This window comes from Hylaeus anthracinus, unplaced genomic scaffold (genome assembly GCF_026225885.1).
Source record: "Hylaeus anthracinus isolate JK02 unplaced genomic scaffold, UHH_iyHylAnth1.0_haploid 11985, whole genome shotgun sequence".
Lineage (NCBI taxonomy): Eukaryota > Metazoa > Arthropoda > Insecta > Hymenoptera > Colletidae > Hylaeus > Hylaeus anthracinus.
The window spans coordinates 906,796-924,164 of NW_026534333.1; the positions used below are offsets into that span (position 1 = coordinate 906,796).

General features: G+C 43.0%; 3 protein-coding genes across 4 annotated transcripts; 2 read left to right on the top strand and 1 right to left on the bottom strand.

Moving 5' to 3' along the window:
• Positions 1-1,858: 1,858 nt before the first annotated feature.
• On the top strand, positions 1,859-9,850 carry LOC128887268 (serine-rich adhesin for platelets-like). Of its 2 annotated transcripts, none has more exons than XM_054142973.1 (8): positions 1,859-2,160; positions 2,297-2,493; positions 2,629-2,764; positions 2,847-3,101; positions 3,172-3,219; positions 3,290-9,399; positions 9,469-9,588; positions 9,657-9,850. In XM_054142973.1, exons 2-8 carry the CDS (start codon positions 2,383-2,385, stop codon positions 9,741-9,743), a joined length of 6,867 nt encoding a protein of 2,288 aa, XP_053998948.1. In that variant the 5' UTR covers positions 1,859-2,160; positions 2,297-2,382; the 3' UTR covers positions 9,744-9,850. The 2 variants fall into 2 exon arrangements, with proteins under 2 accessions (XP_053998948.1, XP_053998947.1); XM_054142972.1 differs by having other exon boundaries at positions 1,863-2,160; positions 2,573-2,764.
• Positions 9,799-12,527, bottom strand: LOC128887269 (nuclear pore complex protein DDB_G0274915-like). Its single transcript, XM_054142974.1, has 6 exons — positions 12,368-12,527; positions 12,254-12,302; positions 12,014-12,185; positions 11,847-11,933; positions 11,748-11,775; positions 9,799-11,678 (listed from the first exon to the last, which is right to left on the bottom strand). The coding sequence occupies exons 1-6, from the start codon at positions 12,444-12,446 to the stop codon at positions 10,159-10,161; spliced, it is 1,935 nt and encodes a 644-aa protein (XP_053998949.1). The 5' UTR covers positions 12,447-12,527; the 3' UTR covers positions 9,799-10,158.
• Positions 12,528-13,132: 605 nt separating this feature from the next.
• Positions 13,133-16,060, top strand: LOC128887077 (actin-related protein 2/3 complex subunit 4). The gene is made up of 4 exons (XM_054142542.1): positions 13,133-13,765; positions 13,978-14,304; positions 14,385-14,555; positions 14,623-16,060. Exons 1-4 carry the CDS (start codon positions 13,763-13,765, stop codon positions 14,626-14,628), a joined length of 507 nt encoding a protein of 168 aa, XP_053998517.1. The 5' UTR covers positions 13,133-13,762; the 3' UTR covers positions 14,629-16,060.
• Positions 16,061-17,369: the final 1,309 nt, after the last annotated feature.

The following is a 17,369-nucleotide window of genomic DNA, read 5'->3' on the forward strand; positions in this document are numbered from 1 at the left end:
GCCCTTATCGGCTTTTGTCGTCGCGTCGTCGACGCGACGCCGACGGTCTCGCCCCGTACCCCCGAGACGCCGCGCCGTAAATTTCGTATCGTCGACGATGCTAGGATAAGCAAACTCGTTTCGTCAACTCTGTCACCCTCCTTCGACCCACCTACACCTACCCCGCGCTTACGAATACCGCAAAAAGGATTACGAGACTCCGAAACTTTTGCTGTCTCTGGATACACCGCTCGGAGTACACGCCTCGTTCGACGACGACTCGACGTTGGAAGAGTTATAGACGCAATTAGATACACTGTTTGCGCACGCGGACGCGATGAAAGAAGGATTCCATTAAGGTACTCCGTTAGGTACAAGCTACGCGGATCTCTCGAAATTGATCTACGAACCCGAGGAACCCAGAGTGATGTCAGAGTTGTTCGAGTGGGTACATTTTAAGCGAACGGTATCGCGAGTTGGAGAAACTCAAAGGCACGGCGCATCGTTTTTCTCGAAGACGCTTCCTGAAAGTCCAGCCGCTAATTGCATAAATGATTCTCACGGGGATGATTACAATTATGCGCGGTGCGTTCCTTTGGCCGTGGCTCCGAGTCGCCGGCCGTAAACGTAGATGCGTGAGAGAGCGCGTACACGCAAAACTTGGCCGCGTGTTGCTTAAATCATTAATTAGTGCCGCACGCGCTACGCTGCACCGTTGAAAACTAGGCTTTCGCACAGCCGCCGCGCCGCGGCGTATAAATATATCCGCGATGATTAAGCGTTGAATAATTGCGCTGCACACGAAAACGAATCTTCTCAACGGACGAGAGTTTGCGTCTGTGCTTTTGTTACTATCGTTGGATCGCGGATTCTATACGATACAGGTTAACGAAAAGTGCTTTACTTGAAAATAAAAGAGACAGGTATTTCTCTCGACGTGTGCGCGCACGTCGACGCTATCTCCTCGAAGCTTCTCTGTTCCTTACCAGCAGGAGTTAATTTTATTGTAAACAGGCTGACAGTGAAATATGTAGCCCGTGACGTTGCCAAACAAACGGCGTGCACGCGAAACCGCTCGAAAATGCCACGCCAAATCGTTCCCGCGAAAGCGGAAAAAATATGTCGCGACGCCAGAGGACCAGCTTCTTGGATATTTTCGATCCTCCTCCACGCGGGAATGCCGATCTCCAAATCTTGGAAATGGTCGCGCAGCTATGTTTGGCAGAGGCGATAAATAACGTGGAACGGTGACAAAGTTGCTACTGCGTTGGTGTGCTCGGAAATTTATCGAGGGGGTGCAACTAATAACTAACGGGGACGAGTACATCCCGACACCTTTCGATTCTCCGTAAAATTTACATCTATGACAACTTTTTCTTCGTTTCATACAGTGATTGTAGAGATCAACAATTTAACTGTAACACTTTCGTGATTGAGGTGTAATCCGATAACATTAGCTTACGTTTACACAGGGAAGCCGGGAGGGTTGCATATGCTCGGAGCACCCCTCATGGATGCGCCACCGATAAATTCACCGAGGCACGGATATTTATTAAATTTTATGTTACTTGGCAGCGGTCGGCTATGTTTGATTTCGATAAAGCATCCGATAGGTCCTTTTATCGTACGATAAATAATTTCAGGAAGTTGCAGTGAACGGTTCGCATCGATGACTGCTTCCTTTCGAGCGGTCTCGCGTTCACATTCGCACGCATTTCGCATCGGATCTACGTGCACGATTCTCTGCGACGCATCTCGTCAATTATTCCAATGCAGCGAATGCACCGCGTTCGACTGAAATTGCACAATCTGCTGGCGCTTGCCGTAAACAAAATACCAAATCGATGAGAATGCATCTGTATTCTACGGGTTACCAACCATTCGAGTTTCGAACCAATTCGGTTAGCTTGGGTTGGTAAAAAAGGTTTACGAGGAAGATCGATAGATGGCGGGCAGGTTCGAACGAGCGTCGCGAGCCCTATCGGTCGACAGAGTTTTTATTTCGTGTGTTCTGCGATCGAGGCCATCGAGGCGAGCAGAAAGATCGAAATGTCAGAGTTACGACGAGGATTGTCGAGCGTGTGTAATGTCAGCTACAAGTGACGCCTCTGCGCTTCTGGCAGCGCGTTTTTCACGCGAAACGATGCCAACTGGATAAATTATGCCACGAAAAGAAAACACGTAAGCGTTTGTTTGGTAGCTTCCTAACCTCTCTGTTTGTCGATACAAAATCGATTCGTTTTGTTTGCGCTTCGTACACCAAACGTAACCAATTATCCGGTTTTCCTTGATCCTAACGATCTTCGTGTCACCTTAGCAAAGCAAAAACATGGGAGCGAGACAGAAGAAAACGTATGAACTCGTACTTCAAAACGTTGGCAGATCTTCTGCCACCGCATCAGGATGGCCGCAAACGCAACAAAGTCGACATCCTGGTCCATGCCTCGAAATACATCAAAGACCTCCATAGTCGCACGGAAGAGTTCTTTTCCGCGCACGCTTCCGAAGCGCACAGTAAGCATGTTTGTTAGATACTGTTCGTAAGATGCGCTCTATTCCATTTCTTCACGTTTCAATTTTTACTTCTACGCAGAGGAAGAATTGGCTCGTCTCAAACAACTAGTAACTCAGCTTTTCTCTCACACGCAGTTACTATCGACGTTGTTGCGCGAGGCTGGAATCTCCGTACCCGCGGAACCAGCCCTTGAAAAAATATCTCCGCTAAAGTGGTCGAATAAAATTAATGTAGGAGACGCGGAGAAGTATTTCAGTAAGATAGAAGAAAGTAAGGCTAGCGAAAATTGTACGATAAAGCGATGAATATTTACAACGAGGTTTTTGGATGTTCAAAGAATGCTTGTTTTCAGTAAAAAATTCTGAAAATAGAAGAGAGAAGTCCACGGACCTTAAAGTGCCTTCTAAAAGGAAGTCGGTAAATTCTTCTCAATCGTCTACCAAAAAGTCGACGCAGAATGGCGATGTTTCCAAGGACGTCAACAGTTCGATCGAAAATCAAGAAAACCGTGTAAACCGTGCGAATAGTAAGGACGACATTTCGGATGCAACGAGGAACGTATCGGAAACTGGACCAAAAGAATCGGAATGTTGCCAAACAAATTCGAGTAAATACTCTTTTTCGAGCACGACGCCATTTCCAATATGTAACGTCGCTTACTACTTTCTTTAAATTAGGTTCCGATGCAGCCATCGCTGATCCGTCGAGTGGCAAAACGAATAATGGTAGGTACTAAATTTAAATAACGTTACGATACCGTAGAACATCAGTCTGCAAATAATTTTCTGCTTCAAGTATTACAGAAAGCGGAAACTCAAAAAAAAAGCAAGAAAAAGGCGAAAAAGAAAGACGGGAAAAAGTCTTTAACGTCATGCATAAATAATTCTGTTACTAATCTAACTCCGAATACTCTTATACTGTCTGGTGGTAAATTAATGCCTCTGGTAACTCCTATGGCGTCGAATATAATTGTAAATGCTCAACAGCAACCGACGAATCCTATAATTCTTAGCAACACTCAGCAAAGTCAAATGATCGTTATGCAGCCCTTGACGAATCGCGTACAGAATTCTGTTGTCTCCATTTGTAATCAGGCTTTAATTAACACGGTACAAAAGGTCACGTTGAATACAGTTCCAAATATCCACGCGAATATGGTTGTCGATTCGCAAAAATGGGCATCAAACGTAAAGAATATAGTGAACGCGACAAAAATCGGCGGTCATAAAGGGATTCTGCCCAAGGGCAAAGAAGTCACAAAAACTACGATGACGTATAAAGTTCCTATTCCGGCGGTTCACAAAGAAAAAGGAGAGAAATCGAAAGAACAGACGAGTAAAAAGGATAGCGAGGTTAAATCTAAAGCGAATAAGAATCATGCGAAGAATGTTAAAAATCAATCGCTCCCAAAGATGGGGGATGAGAGAAACGAGAAAGGAAAAGGTGAAAAAAGCATCGAGAATGTAAATGGAGCGCAGAAAGGATCGCTCAAGCGGTCGTCGGCTATAGAAGTCGACTCTACAAATGAATCTGCCGAAAAGAAACGGAAGACAAACGAACACAGCGAATGTACCGTTAAGGTGCAATCGGTACATTTAAAACGTGTAATAGAGACGATAGGCGAGGTCGCGAATGAAGAAGATGAAGGTCGTATCGTGGATCGGTCGAATGAAAAAAAATCATCTACCGAAACTAGTGCTAACCGCGAGATCGTTTCCGACTTTTCAAAGTCCGAAGATGCCTTAAAATCGGACAACGTGCAGTGGGAAACTAAGAAAAGTCAAGATGCATTGGTTTTAGGTACAGTGTCACCGGTTACTTTCTCACAGGAGCATTTGAAATCTGGCAACGAGGTTATATCGGTTTCCGAAGAAACCGAGTTCGGTATTCCTATAGATAGTACACTAGAAAAGTCACGTAACGACACGAACAAAACCAATTCCAAGTTATCTTTAACGGAAGTTGAAGAGGCTGTCCAAGACACCGCAGAATCTAAGAAGATGAAAGAAGTGTGCAACCTCGGTACAGAGTTCGAGAATCTGTTACAGGTGACGCCCAAAGAATCGGAAGCTGTTGAAGGGGCAACAAACTTAGAAAGTAATAAGATCATTTTAAATCTTGATACAAATACCACGACAACGTTGAAACCAGAAGCGAATGCGGTAGTACAAACGTCCGATGGCACAGCGCAAACATCGGTGTTGCTTCCAGTTGGCATGATCGAAGACGAATCCAAGTTAGGTAAGACTTCGAAAGATGAGATAACGAAAACTTCCCTGACGTACAACACAGAGAATTCTTTCGTGCCTATTGGTAACAGAACCGACGGTCTTCACTCGGACCTTTCGAACGACATATTCGCTTCTCTTCAAGTTCCTTCCAGCTCGCACAATTCTGAGTCGATATCTCCTACCGCGGCGTTTCTGATGGCTTTCCCGCTAGTATCCTCGTTGAACGGTAAAACCGAGGTTCTGGAAGAGGAGATGAAGGAAGACTTCAAGTATCACAGTCAAACTCCACCCATGCTTCTACAGATTGGAGCGATGGAGCCCAACAGTTTCAAGATAAAGACGTCGTCCCCTTCTCATTCGATCGCAGAGAAACGTTTGAAGATGACATGCGAAGAAAAGAAAAATGTAAATGATCCTGTAAACGAGTCGGTGAACTCGGAGATGATCGTTTCCTTGGAGTGTAACTTGACTACGAAGGCTTTACCTAAGGTCGTAAACGACGAGCCTCTTAGGGAATCTTACAAGATTGTGCAAAGTGTGTTACCTTCTGCGGAGAAACCTGCTTCTTCAAATTCTTTCTCGCACACTACCATCTACTCTGTCGCAAGCGTGTCGGCTACCACTTCGATAAGTACCAACACAGAAACAAGGGAAAATTGTCAGAGTCAGCTCGCGACAAGTCTTCGAAACACGATCACCAATACTACCACTGAAAATGTTATCACCTCTGATATTGGCACTGCCTCCAGTTCCAATAAATCAGACCAGACCACTTGTCCAATTCAAGCATCAACCTGCGATACCAGTGTTCGTTACACCTCCTCTCAAGACTTTTTGTCCAACTACTCGACAGTTGTCGATAATAATCTGAATAGTTTGCAACAAAATTCAACGATTTGTAGCAATGGTACAATTCAAGATGTCACTTCTGCTGGATCGATGCAAAACGTACCACCCGATGTCTCTCAAGCATCTCTCAGTTCCCATTTGGCTAATACGACGACTACTACGAATACTTCTTTGCGTTTGCAGACTATGCAGATGGATTACGCGTCTCAAATAAAGGATAAAGATTCTCATAGCTCTCGCGATGTTTACGGAGTTCACGACAAAGGTCCTCTGGTCGATTCCAACATTGTACCCAACAATCGACTCAATTACAGCGATCACGTTGACAGAACTCTTCCCACTTCGTCTCAAAATATGCAACAGGATTATTCTATACAGCCCAAAGATGTAGCTCTTCCTATTCTTTCTTCCCAAAATATGCAAACTGTTTACGATTCACAGCCTAAAGACACTCATGTTCTAACTACGCAACAAAGCACTCAGCAGCCATACACGGTGCACGAAAAGGATCATCATGTACAGAACTCTCACAACGACTACTCTGTAGATCAGAGTAAGAATCTGCCTCGAAAAAACTCTGTATCTTATCCTACAGGAACCGGTAACGTAAATACGTCTACCAGAAATCAGAGCTACTCTTCGAAAGACTCGATACCAAACTTGTCCGAGAATCATTTCCAACGCAGTTATCCGAAGATGAATAAGAATTCTGATACCTCAACCAATACTATCGTAGACCAAGATGGAAAGTTGAATAACGTTTTGAGATCAAAGCAACAGGAATCACAGAATCACAGACGCGACACAAATTATACTTCTGCGAAAAAGATAGACGTTGATCCATTTATCGAGACATTTTCCTATGGAGTGAAGGAGTCTATGAGCGCACAAACTGAACAAAATGTGCTGAATACTAATAATATATTTCAAGGAAAACGAGAAAATTCTCAGAATTATACTTCATATTCTAACAAAGACATGAAGAAGATTAACGCTAACTCTTCGAATACTCTAAATAGTAAGCCTCTGATTCAAAACGTGCCTGTATCACGGTATTCGCAGCAGCCATCATCTTTCGTCGCAACATCTAACTACGAGCCGAGTACCGTTACCGATAATCACGCCAAATCGACAACTACCGTTGCTCACAACTCTTCCAATTTCAGTATTTTATCTTGGACTACTTTATCACCTGTTGGCGGTAATGCTAATAACAATTTAGTGCAGTTTGAGCAAGGACCAACTCAAACGGACAACACAGAGGAGAAAAATATTTGCGATAATTTCAATTACGTTCCCCTGCACAAGGAAAATGCAAATTTCTCTAATGTATTAACAAACGACGTTTATTCGACTAATTCGGCTGTGACTAATATCGACAAGTCGAGGATGAAATCTGGAATGGATCCGCAGAAACAACCTTTTGTTGATCCCTCGAAAGCAAGAAATATTCAGGCAAACGTTCCTCCATCTGGCAAGCAAAGTCGCATGCAAAGTCAAAGTCAAACTTCGTCTGGCAGCAACGATTACAAGTTTAGTACCGAAAATAAAAGCAAATCCAAGTATGGAATGGAGTCTGAGTACATTCAAAACGAGTATTCTGGAATAGATCAGCAGTCACAGCAGCAACAGCAACACGGACAAAAGACCCATCAATCCATGCCTACAAAGCAGGACAAACCTGTGTATCCTATGTCCACTTACGACTCTCAAGTGAACTTTGATTTACCCGAGGTTAGTACACAAATAAAGTACTCTGTGGAGACGTACGCCAGCTCGAATTTCAAGTATCCCGACAAATTACAGCAGCAGAATCAGAACAAGTATCAGCCTTTGATTCAGGAACAAATTCCCTCTCATCAACACGATAGCGTTACGTACACCAACGATGGAAAACATGGACAACAGCAAAGTGCCGTAAAATCAAAAGGAAACCAACAGCAACATGCCATCAGAGCCCCTGTGAACTGGATGATGACACCAGAGATTAAACACAACGCGAACATTGCCGACATCATTTTACCCCCAATTGGCAAGGAACTCGAATTTTGTCAGAACAATTTGTTTACACAAACACCATCGTACAATCAAGGAACATCGAATCAGTTTTACAATAATTATGACGTGGCAGGCCATAGTTTCTCTAATTTACCAGCATTGCAAACCGAACCAAAGAGAACTTCAGAGGTGTTTTATTCAGAGGAACAACCGTTCCCTTGGTCTCCTACGAAGACTAGCGTACACGTGGAGCAAACTCAACCGGTTAAGGGTATAGATCAGCATATCGTTTCTTCCAGTCTTCCAACTTTAGTCGGTGATCTAGACCTAGGTACCAATATATCCGAGAAGCAGAACTTTTTATTTGGTCAGGTATCTTCGAGAGTTCCATCTGACCAAAGTAAAGACCCCACCAAAGATAAAGAAGGAAATGTCACAGGACGTGATTTCCATGCCGTGTTAAATAACCAAACTGTTCAGCACCCGGTATCTGGATCTTCGTTCCTCTCTGTGAGTCAACTGGTAGAACACGAAAAAGCTGAGAAGTCTCATCAACAACACCATCAGCAACACCATCATCATCACCATGCTCATCAGCATCAACAGCAGCAGCAGCAGCAGCAACAACAACAACAGCAACAACAGCAACAGCAGCAACAACAACAACAACAAGCTAGGAAACATCAAAGAAAAAGTAATGCCAGTCCTAGAGGAAACAGTAAACGACAGATGGATATTCGTAAACACACTTCGAGTAACGATCAGTTACATCAGAGGCACGAAGAACAAAAATCTTCCGGTCATGCCTTCTCGGAACAGGGGTATCAACAGCAGCAGCAGCAGCAGCAGCAACAGCAGCAGCAGCAACAGCAACAACAGCAGCAGCAGCAGCAACAACAACAACAAAAGTATCAGCAGAATAATGTTCACTGGAGAAGCAGGAATTGTAAAAGCAATTATACCGCGGAAGCATTGATAGGAACTAATAGCAGTGTTCATGACACAAATCAAGATAAACATGCCTCCATAAAATTTACTACTAATTATCCCCAGAATAAATTTCAAACGAGTTTGCCTACTGCTGATACAGTTATGCCGATTAACTATTTTTCAAATGCAGACGAAGGAGGCGGTTATGGGCAAATGGTTAATCAGAACTTTAACTCGTACTCGTACTCTTCCAACACAAATATCTATCCTACTTCGAATTTTATAACTAGTATATCGAACACTCCCACCAGTTACATGATGCCGCTACACGATAACACCGATTATATGGAAGCAAACGCCTTCCTTCTGTCGAATGTGGCAACATCCTCGACTGCCGCTTCATCCTCCACGTCCACCGTAACGACCTCGACTTCCAATGTAAATACTAACGCGAAGAATCATCAACACTATGCGAAACACCAGAATTGTGACAAAAGAACATACTCTACGAATGCGAAGAAAGGAAAAAGGAAAGGACTAGATGGAACTATGCAGAACTTGGAGTTTCCTCTTTCTAGCATCAATTCGACTCTCGAAGATTATCACCACTCTGCCACGTTCTTGCCACCACCTCCACCACCACACGCTAGCCCTCTTTATCAAAATCATCCACAGGCAAACGTATATACGAAAGCTGTGAATGGTTTGCCACCACCACCCACGGTACCTGGTGCGCAAGGCGTAACCACAGTACCAACGGCTGGTTTCCCAATGAATCCAAACATGTCAAGAGGAGGAATCGTTTCGAGTAACCCTATGACCATGAGTCATCATCCCTCGGGCACTAGTCTCACCAACTTCAACTTAAGCACTATATTCCCTGAGATGAACGACAAAGTATGTGAATCTTCTTACTATTCCAACCTTAATATAGGTCGTTAGATAACTCTCGTACTTATTTGTTAGATAACGGGATATAAACCACCGAATGGTATACCACCCGGTTTATCACAACCTCCAAACCAGTCTACAGCTTATGTACAGAGAACCAATTATCCAACAAACCCTCTCTGTCATTTGCCACAGGTTCGTCTTATTTACAGAAAAATTAATGTTCCGTTTTAATTGAAATTAAACATGTATATCGTTTTCAGGTGTCGGAAGGAAGTCAATTTGCAAATAGCGTTCCTCCTCCTCCTCCACCTCCTCCTCCCGGAGTAATACATTACAAGAATGTATAATAAGGTAAATACGAATAAGGGTCAAATGTGTTTTCGACCAATTGACTACTGTACATATGTAAATAACTATGTAATTGATTAAATTAAAAGAGATTGATATATATACATATTTGATATATTTGATTTTGCGACACATAATAGAATGGAGCGTGAGGAACGAATCTACAGTACGCTGTTGTAACACGAATCTTGATTTTTATTACATATTTTGTTATATTATTAGAATGTTTCTGGTGGTTCTCATTGCATTCGTTCGATAAAAAGAACATTTTACGAAGTTCTATAGAAAATTGAACTGCACTGACGGTAAATATATTATTTGTTATTATTACAATGTTGCGAACTTGGGTAGTACATTCATAGGAAATAAGTATCACAGCACATATATGTTCCACTGACCGATCATAACGTTAAGTTACCTTATGTCTTTAGTAGGTGGCTTCAACGGAATCTTGCCAAAGATAAATTTCTCTGCTAAATACATTTGCTTCTCATCATCCGTTAATTGACCTTCCATCGAGTATACGCTATCGTCGATAACAGCCGTTGTCATCGTAGCTCCAAACGGACCGGCCGTAGACACTGTAACCGTATTAGCTGGATCGTTTTGAACGAAATTGCCAAACGGTAAAGAGGTTTGTTGTGTCCTTGGTGCAAACGGATTTGTGTTTGTAGTCGTGACTGTAGTGTTCGTGGTAGCGAACGGTGAACTCTTCAAATCACCGAACGTAGACGTCGTAAAAAGTGGAGCCGCGTTACTAGGAGTGCCAAACGGGATTCCGGTATTAGCGGTGCTGAATGGAGCGGTGGAAGATGTGACGGTAGTACCAAAAGTATCCCCAGTAGTTCCCGTGGTCATGCCAAACGTGGGTCTTGAAAAGGGACCAGCGGCAGTTGAACTGGTAGGTTCAAAATGTGATGTTGCGGTGGCGAAAGGACTGCTGGTCGTAGACGTGGCTACACCGAAAGGACTGCTGGTCGTAGGCGTGGCTGCACCGAAAGGGCTGCTGGTCGTAGGCGTGCCTGTTCCGAAAGGACTGTTGATCGTGGGGGTGGTTGTACTGAACGGAGATGCGTTAGATGTAGATATAGCAGGCGGAGGGTTTTGAGCACTTCCAAATAAATTCACGGCAGGTGTAGATGTAGGGGCACCGAAAGCATTTCCGGATTGAGCAGCGGAGCTGAAGGTCGGTGTCGTAGTACTGGGTCCGCCGAAGATATTGCTAGAACCGCCGAACGTTGGTTGTTCGCTGAACAATGGCGCAGGTGCGTTTCCAAAGTTCGCTCCGCTACCGAAAACAGGTGCTCCTCCAAAAGCAGGTACCGTTTTTGGTTGGGAAAATATTCCAGAACTGAATGATCCCGTTGACGGTGTCGTTCCAAAGAGAGGGTTCGCAGTCTGTAACGTCGAGGTAGCACCGAATGGATTAGCGGTAGTCGTTTTGGCTCCACCAAATGGAGACGCGTTAGACTGAGGGGCAGAGCCGCTGCTAAATATTGACGAAGAGGATGCTGCTCCAGTATTGAATGCCGATGTCGTTGATTGCGATGTCTGGGGTCTTGCGAAAACGTTGTTTACTTGACCAGATGCTCCAAATACGCTAGGTTGTCCAAAAACAGATTGCTGAGTTCCCGCTCCAAAAATTGAACCAGTCGTTCCGAAAGACTGCGCGTTTTGTCCTGAACTGAAGGTGGTAACTCCAGCGGTATTCGTAGTTCCGCCAAACACTGAACTACTACTGGTTACACTGCCAAAACAACCTAAACTGGTGCCAAAAGATGGAGTTCCACCAAATGCAGGATTGGAAGTGTTATTTTTTCTTCCAAATATCGATGTAGTATTTTGCGAAGCAAAACCTCCGCCAAATGGGTTGTTTTGGCTCACGAATGATTTATTCCCAAAAACATTGGTAGATGGGGTATTGCTGGGGAGTCCTAATTGATAATTTGCAAATAAAAAATTAGATAATTTTTTGACTATATTTACAGTTTTAGTTAATTTACCTTTTCGAGCATTTCCTTGAAGTTCTTTCTATAAAAGGAAAGTTACTTTTGTCATGGAAATTTACAAAAAATACTAAAAATTTTCAAGTTTTATCTCACCAGCATTGCTACCGTCTCTCGAGTAGGATTTTTTAAGGCATCTCGTTTAGCTTTCATGTCTTGGCATAGTTGTTGAAAATGCAATTTCTGAAAAGAAGAACAGATAGCCAAACCGTTAACGAATGATCATAACAACCTAACACAGGACATTGACTATGTATACAGACCGCTTGTTCCACCATTCCATTTTTTTGAGCTTGATACATTTTCCATCGCACTTCTTCTGGTGAAAGATCTTCCATGCCCGGAATGCATGGCCTATGTTTAAGTGGTGCAAAACACGACAGCAACCATTGTCCACCTCTTTCAGCACTGAGTACTTCTTTCGCAACGGCGACCCTTGTTTCAATATAAATAATTAACTGTGTCCCCTTAGAATTACCATAAAACAATTTTGTAATACTTACGCCGTATATTCGTCGTCATTGTAAGATTCAACTTTGTTATTATTGGCCCCTATGAAACGAATGTTTTATACATTAAAATAAAACATATTAACGTGCCCGAGTACCTTATCTTACCGAAGGTATTTATATGTTCGAACTGACAGTACTGTCCATAGCGACAATTGCCTTGTTGATAATATTTACAAACAACCATAATGAATCCAATCTGTCACGTTTAATCGCGTTACGAAATTTACAGTATTTTGATCCATCCAGAAAAGCCACCGCTCACTAAGCCGCTCAGTGAGCGAAATTTAGCACCAGTGGCGCCATCGGTGTGAAAATGCCCAAGTTTATAGTAACGATAGTTCTCATTATTACTGATAGATGACGCTACCATTATCATTGCCTTCGCCATCTAGCGTTGAAGAGGTCGAACTAATTTTAGGAGTTTGGTCAGCGCCTCTATCGAGAAAACGCCCAAGTTTGTCCTCGAATAGTTCCTATTTTCACCGCTAGATGGCGCTTTTAGATGGTAATTACCTACATGATGGTAATGTACCATTAGTGTCGGTAAAAAAAAACAGTGTAAATGGCGCCATCTAGTGGTGAAAATAGAAACTATTCGAGGACAAACTTGGGCGTTTTCCCGATAGAGGCGCTGACCAAATTCCTAAAATTAGTTCGACCTCTTCAACGCTAGATGGCGATGTCAATGATATTGGTGGCGTCATCTAGCAGTAATAATGGGAACTATAAACTTTGGTTTTACATTGTAATACATTTCAAAGAGAGAAACAGTAATTCATTTCGATATATCGAATCCAGAATAAATTATATTTATTTATTTATTGTATCGATTCGTTAATGTACCGAGCAAGACTGCATTTGTCAGTCGCGCACGTATTACAAAATTCGAAATACAGTAGATAAAATTCTGATAGCGAACAATGACGTAGATATAAAATTACAAGAGTCATAGAACTTAATGAGAACAATAATGACTCAAAAAATTATCACGTATTCATTTAGTTGCTACTAGTGAATTTATCATACGTTTCGAGTACGTTGAGGAACAGTTGGGAGAACGTTGATAAAAGACAGGAACCATTTGTAACACAGTTGAAACAATAAAGCCTTACGATTAATGGCACGGATTTTTCATCGTTAGCATATAACGGAATTTGCCAATCGTCATCCGTGTAACACATTTCATTACGCGTAATGCAAGAATGCAAACGTATACGTAAAGATATCGCGATGATTCTTTCTTAGGATACGTTCTTACCGGAGTTTCGTGCGACAGTAGAGAGATACGAGTGTGTCCTCGTTATCAGTGAACTTAGGAACACGCCCCGCGCTGTTGAAGTCAAACCGGCCGAACCCAACCCCCCTTGATATGTATAGAACGTAATGTGTCATCTTTCACGTGTTTCCGTGAATCTTTTATAGAAAAAGTGAACCGTCGGAGGGTGTACGACACTGATAGATTTCAGACGGGACGCGAGATTTTCGTAGCTTCTTTACAAGATGGTAAGCACAATAATCTCGGTTCGCGAGATATAGGTTATGATGATTTGTATTTCACGAACCGATAGATTTTCTCATTGGTTAGACAGAATGTCGGCGTAACGAAATTTGGTTCGAAATTTGGAATTTATTCGTCGTGTCAAAGATAAAAATAAAGCGCTTGTACACGAATTATCGAAATATCGTCGTAACTGTTAATTCGTATCTTTTTACAGTCGGGAACGTTGAAGCCTTATCTGACAGCAGTGAGGCGAACTCTCACCGCCGCTATGTGTCTTGAAAATTTTTCATCTCAAATCGTCGAGAAGCACAATAAACCCGAAGTCGAAGTTAGAGCGAGTAAGGAGCTCCTTCTTACTCCGATATTGATAAGTAGAAACGACAAGGAGAAGGTGCTGATCGAGTCCAGTATAAACAGTATGAGAATAAGCATCGCTGTGAAACAAGCAGACGATTTAGAAAAGATTCTGTGTCATAATTTCACAAGATTCATGACAATGAGAGCGGAACACTTTGTTATTCTTAGGAGGAAGCCGATAGAGGTAACTGTCGTTTAAATTTGCAGAGTATTAACGAAGAGATTCGTGCAAACAGGTTCGATAACATTGGGTTCGTTTCATAGGGTTACGACATTAGTTTTTTAATCACAAACATCCACGTAGAACAAATGTACAAACACAAAATCGTAGACTTTATCATTCATTTCATGGAAGAGATCGACAGAGAGATCAGCGAAATGAAATTGTCGATGAACGCTAGAGCTCGCATATGCGCGGAAGAATTCTTAAAAAGGGTCAGTATATAATACGGGTTAAGAATAAAATGTGATATCGCTCGTTTAACGATATTATTGTTTTCAGTTTTAATTCCTGGGACATGGTGTGTTACGAACATAGCAATAATTGCAAATTCCAGGTCACTAAAAGTAACAATGCTCGTAAACTACGCTGGTTAATAACAGTTAGAAATACTTTTAGGATATCTTCCTAAATTACTCTAAGCAGCCCTTTATCCGAATAACAATCCCTGTTGTTCTCCGATTACAAAATCCGTTAAATAACTTTCTCGATCGATCGACGTTATCTCCAGCTGTGTAACGAATAACAAGTCTGACGTACATGTAAGTACAAAACGGTATATTAATCGAATGCGTAATCGCGAATGGTAGGAAAAGATCGCATCGAAGAGAGTGTATTTCTTTCTTTCAAAGAAGGAAACGAAACGGTGAACTGGCATCTGTTCAAAAAGCGTCGTTCTAAAACTAATTTTAATGTTCTTTAAATCTGGGATATAAATATCGAACACGACGAAATTGCGAAAACTACTTTACAAACTTTACAAGCGACGAGGATAGTTGTTTCGTAGGAGGAATCAGGTAGGCCTTTCGAGTTTAGACTTTTTCAATCTCGTAGTCGTTTTATGAATTTTTGCATAATCAGTCCATAGCGTACATTTTTATGGCAACTCACCAACGACGAAGTTGTTCGTAAACCGTAGATACACAGACTGACGTTTGAGTGATCTTTTCACGAGCGGACCTTCTTTTTACCAAGGTACTTGGGTGATCCGTTGAACGATACACTTATAATTTAACGGTAACATCGCGTACTTTTACAAATAAGTGTAGCACAATGGGAACGAAAATGTAGCACGATAGGAAAGTTTATTTCGTCGGATACCAGGGAATTTTTAAGAGTCATTCCTAATCGCGAAGTTATCGGTTATATCGAGCATCGTTGACACTAGTAATTATAAAAGCAACTGACGTCCACCGTGACTGGATACCGTAATTTGTCGAACAACTGCCAAAACACTATTTAGCATAGCAAAGCGATCGAGGGACTGTTATTACACTTATCTCGATCGTTACGATAACGCTAAGGAGCTAGGAGGTACATTTTATTGTAATTACGAGGAAAGTTATATCTTTATCGCCGTATCGTATATTTATAACGAACAAAGTATCACGCGTTAACGAATTTTCACTAATTTCCAGCGAGAGTCGTGTTAGAACTCGAGGAGAACGCCGCGATTGTTCTGGTTTCCAGTTTCGATAGATAGGTCGTGGTCACGTATCTTTTATTCTTGTACGTGTTTTCCTGTTTAGGCGGTCGAAGATTGACATTTGCTTTCTCGAAAAGCGTCTTTTCGAACGAACCGTGGGAATGAGTCGGTGGTGTATGCGAAAAGCGTGCAATTCCTTTTGCATTTATAAAATTCTATTTATCTTACGAATCATTGTAACCGTACGATTTAATACTAATGTAAATATAAATAAACGAGAAGAAGCATCGTCAAGACGTATCCGTTGTACTCTCGGAATTCCTTTGCTTCTTTCCGGCGATAAGTTGCATGTTTTTCTTTTATTCTAGCATTCTAGTCATATTTCAAAAGTTACGTATCTTTTAGCGTAGAAACACACCGATACCGGTTCAGTTCTCGCAACGCAAAGTTGTCGCGTTTCTTCGCAAGCCGTTCCGGGCGTCTGCGTCTGCATACGCGCCATGCAAAGCACAAAGGCCACTTGGAATCACGGAATCCGTCACGTTCGCGGTGACTCCTCTTTCCACGGGGTAGGGTGCCCCGACAGAGGCCAGTCGCACGGCGATGCCGTTCACCAACGGCAGTCCGCGAGTTTTCCAGCCTCGAGGCATCGTCGCGATGTCCACGCGCGTTTCGATCAGTTTACCCGTGTCATTGTGCAGTTGTTGGTGACAGTGATTCTCTTACCTCGGGCTTTTTCGAAAATCGACGATTCGTTCCGACACGCCTGGTGTTACGAGAGAGACTCTTCCAGTGGGTAATTGAAAGACATCCAAGTCGATCCAAGATCGCTGGATCCTGATAATTCGGTGTTTAGAATCGTCGCGTAGCAATTACGGTAGGAAAGAGTAAAATCGCTAAGAATTGGTCCGGGAAAGAGAGGAATAACGAGAGAACAGTAGATGGAAGCACCCGAACGGAATCCTCTCCGCGGAAAGTTTTAAGCCCGCGGTCGTCTCGCGGCCAGTTACGAACTTCCTCGAGCTCTGCGCAGCCCAGGAGGGTGGCGGTTTAAAAGGGGGCTGGTAATCTCGTTTCGCGGTGGTCGCGACCTCGAGATTACCGCGTTCCAGCCGTGCTATTTTCGAGGGTGATCCTCGTCCCGGAAGATTGTTGACAAACTTCCGTGGCGGGGGTGCGTCGTTTGGAACCCCTAACCCGCGGCTCGGAGAACGTTTGGCCGTAACGGGAGGAGGGAGGTTTAGGCTCGTTGATCCCCGAGAAGGCGGAGGAAAGGGTGGAGAACTCGGTTGCTAGCGGAGACCTTCGAGGTCCGCTAGCGCTAATTCCTAACGAGCGCCCAAAAATACACGGCAGAGGGACTGGCTGCGACGCTGGCTGTAGATAGCCCGCGAGGGAAGAGGCAGGTAGACGAAAACGAGCCGGATAAATAGAAGCTTACGATTAGCGCGAGAGTTTTCCTAACTTCTCTCCACCTCTCCCTCGTCTCGCGCTACCTCTCTTCTTCCGTTTCATCCTTGCGCGTATCTAGCGCGGTTCCTAATCTTCCGATGTTAACGTTCGATTCATTTCCTTTTTGGAGTAGGTTGCTCTTTCTTCTTCG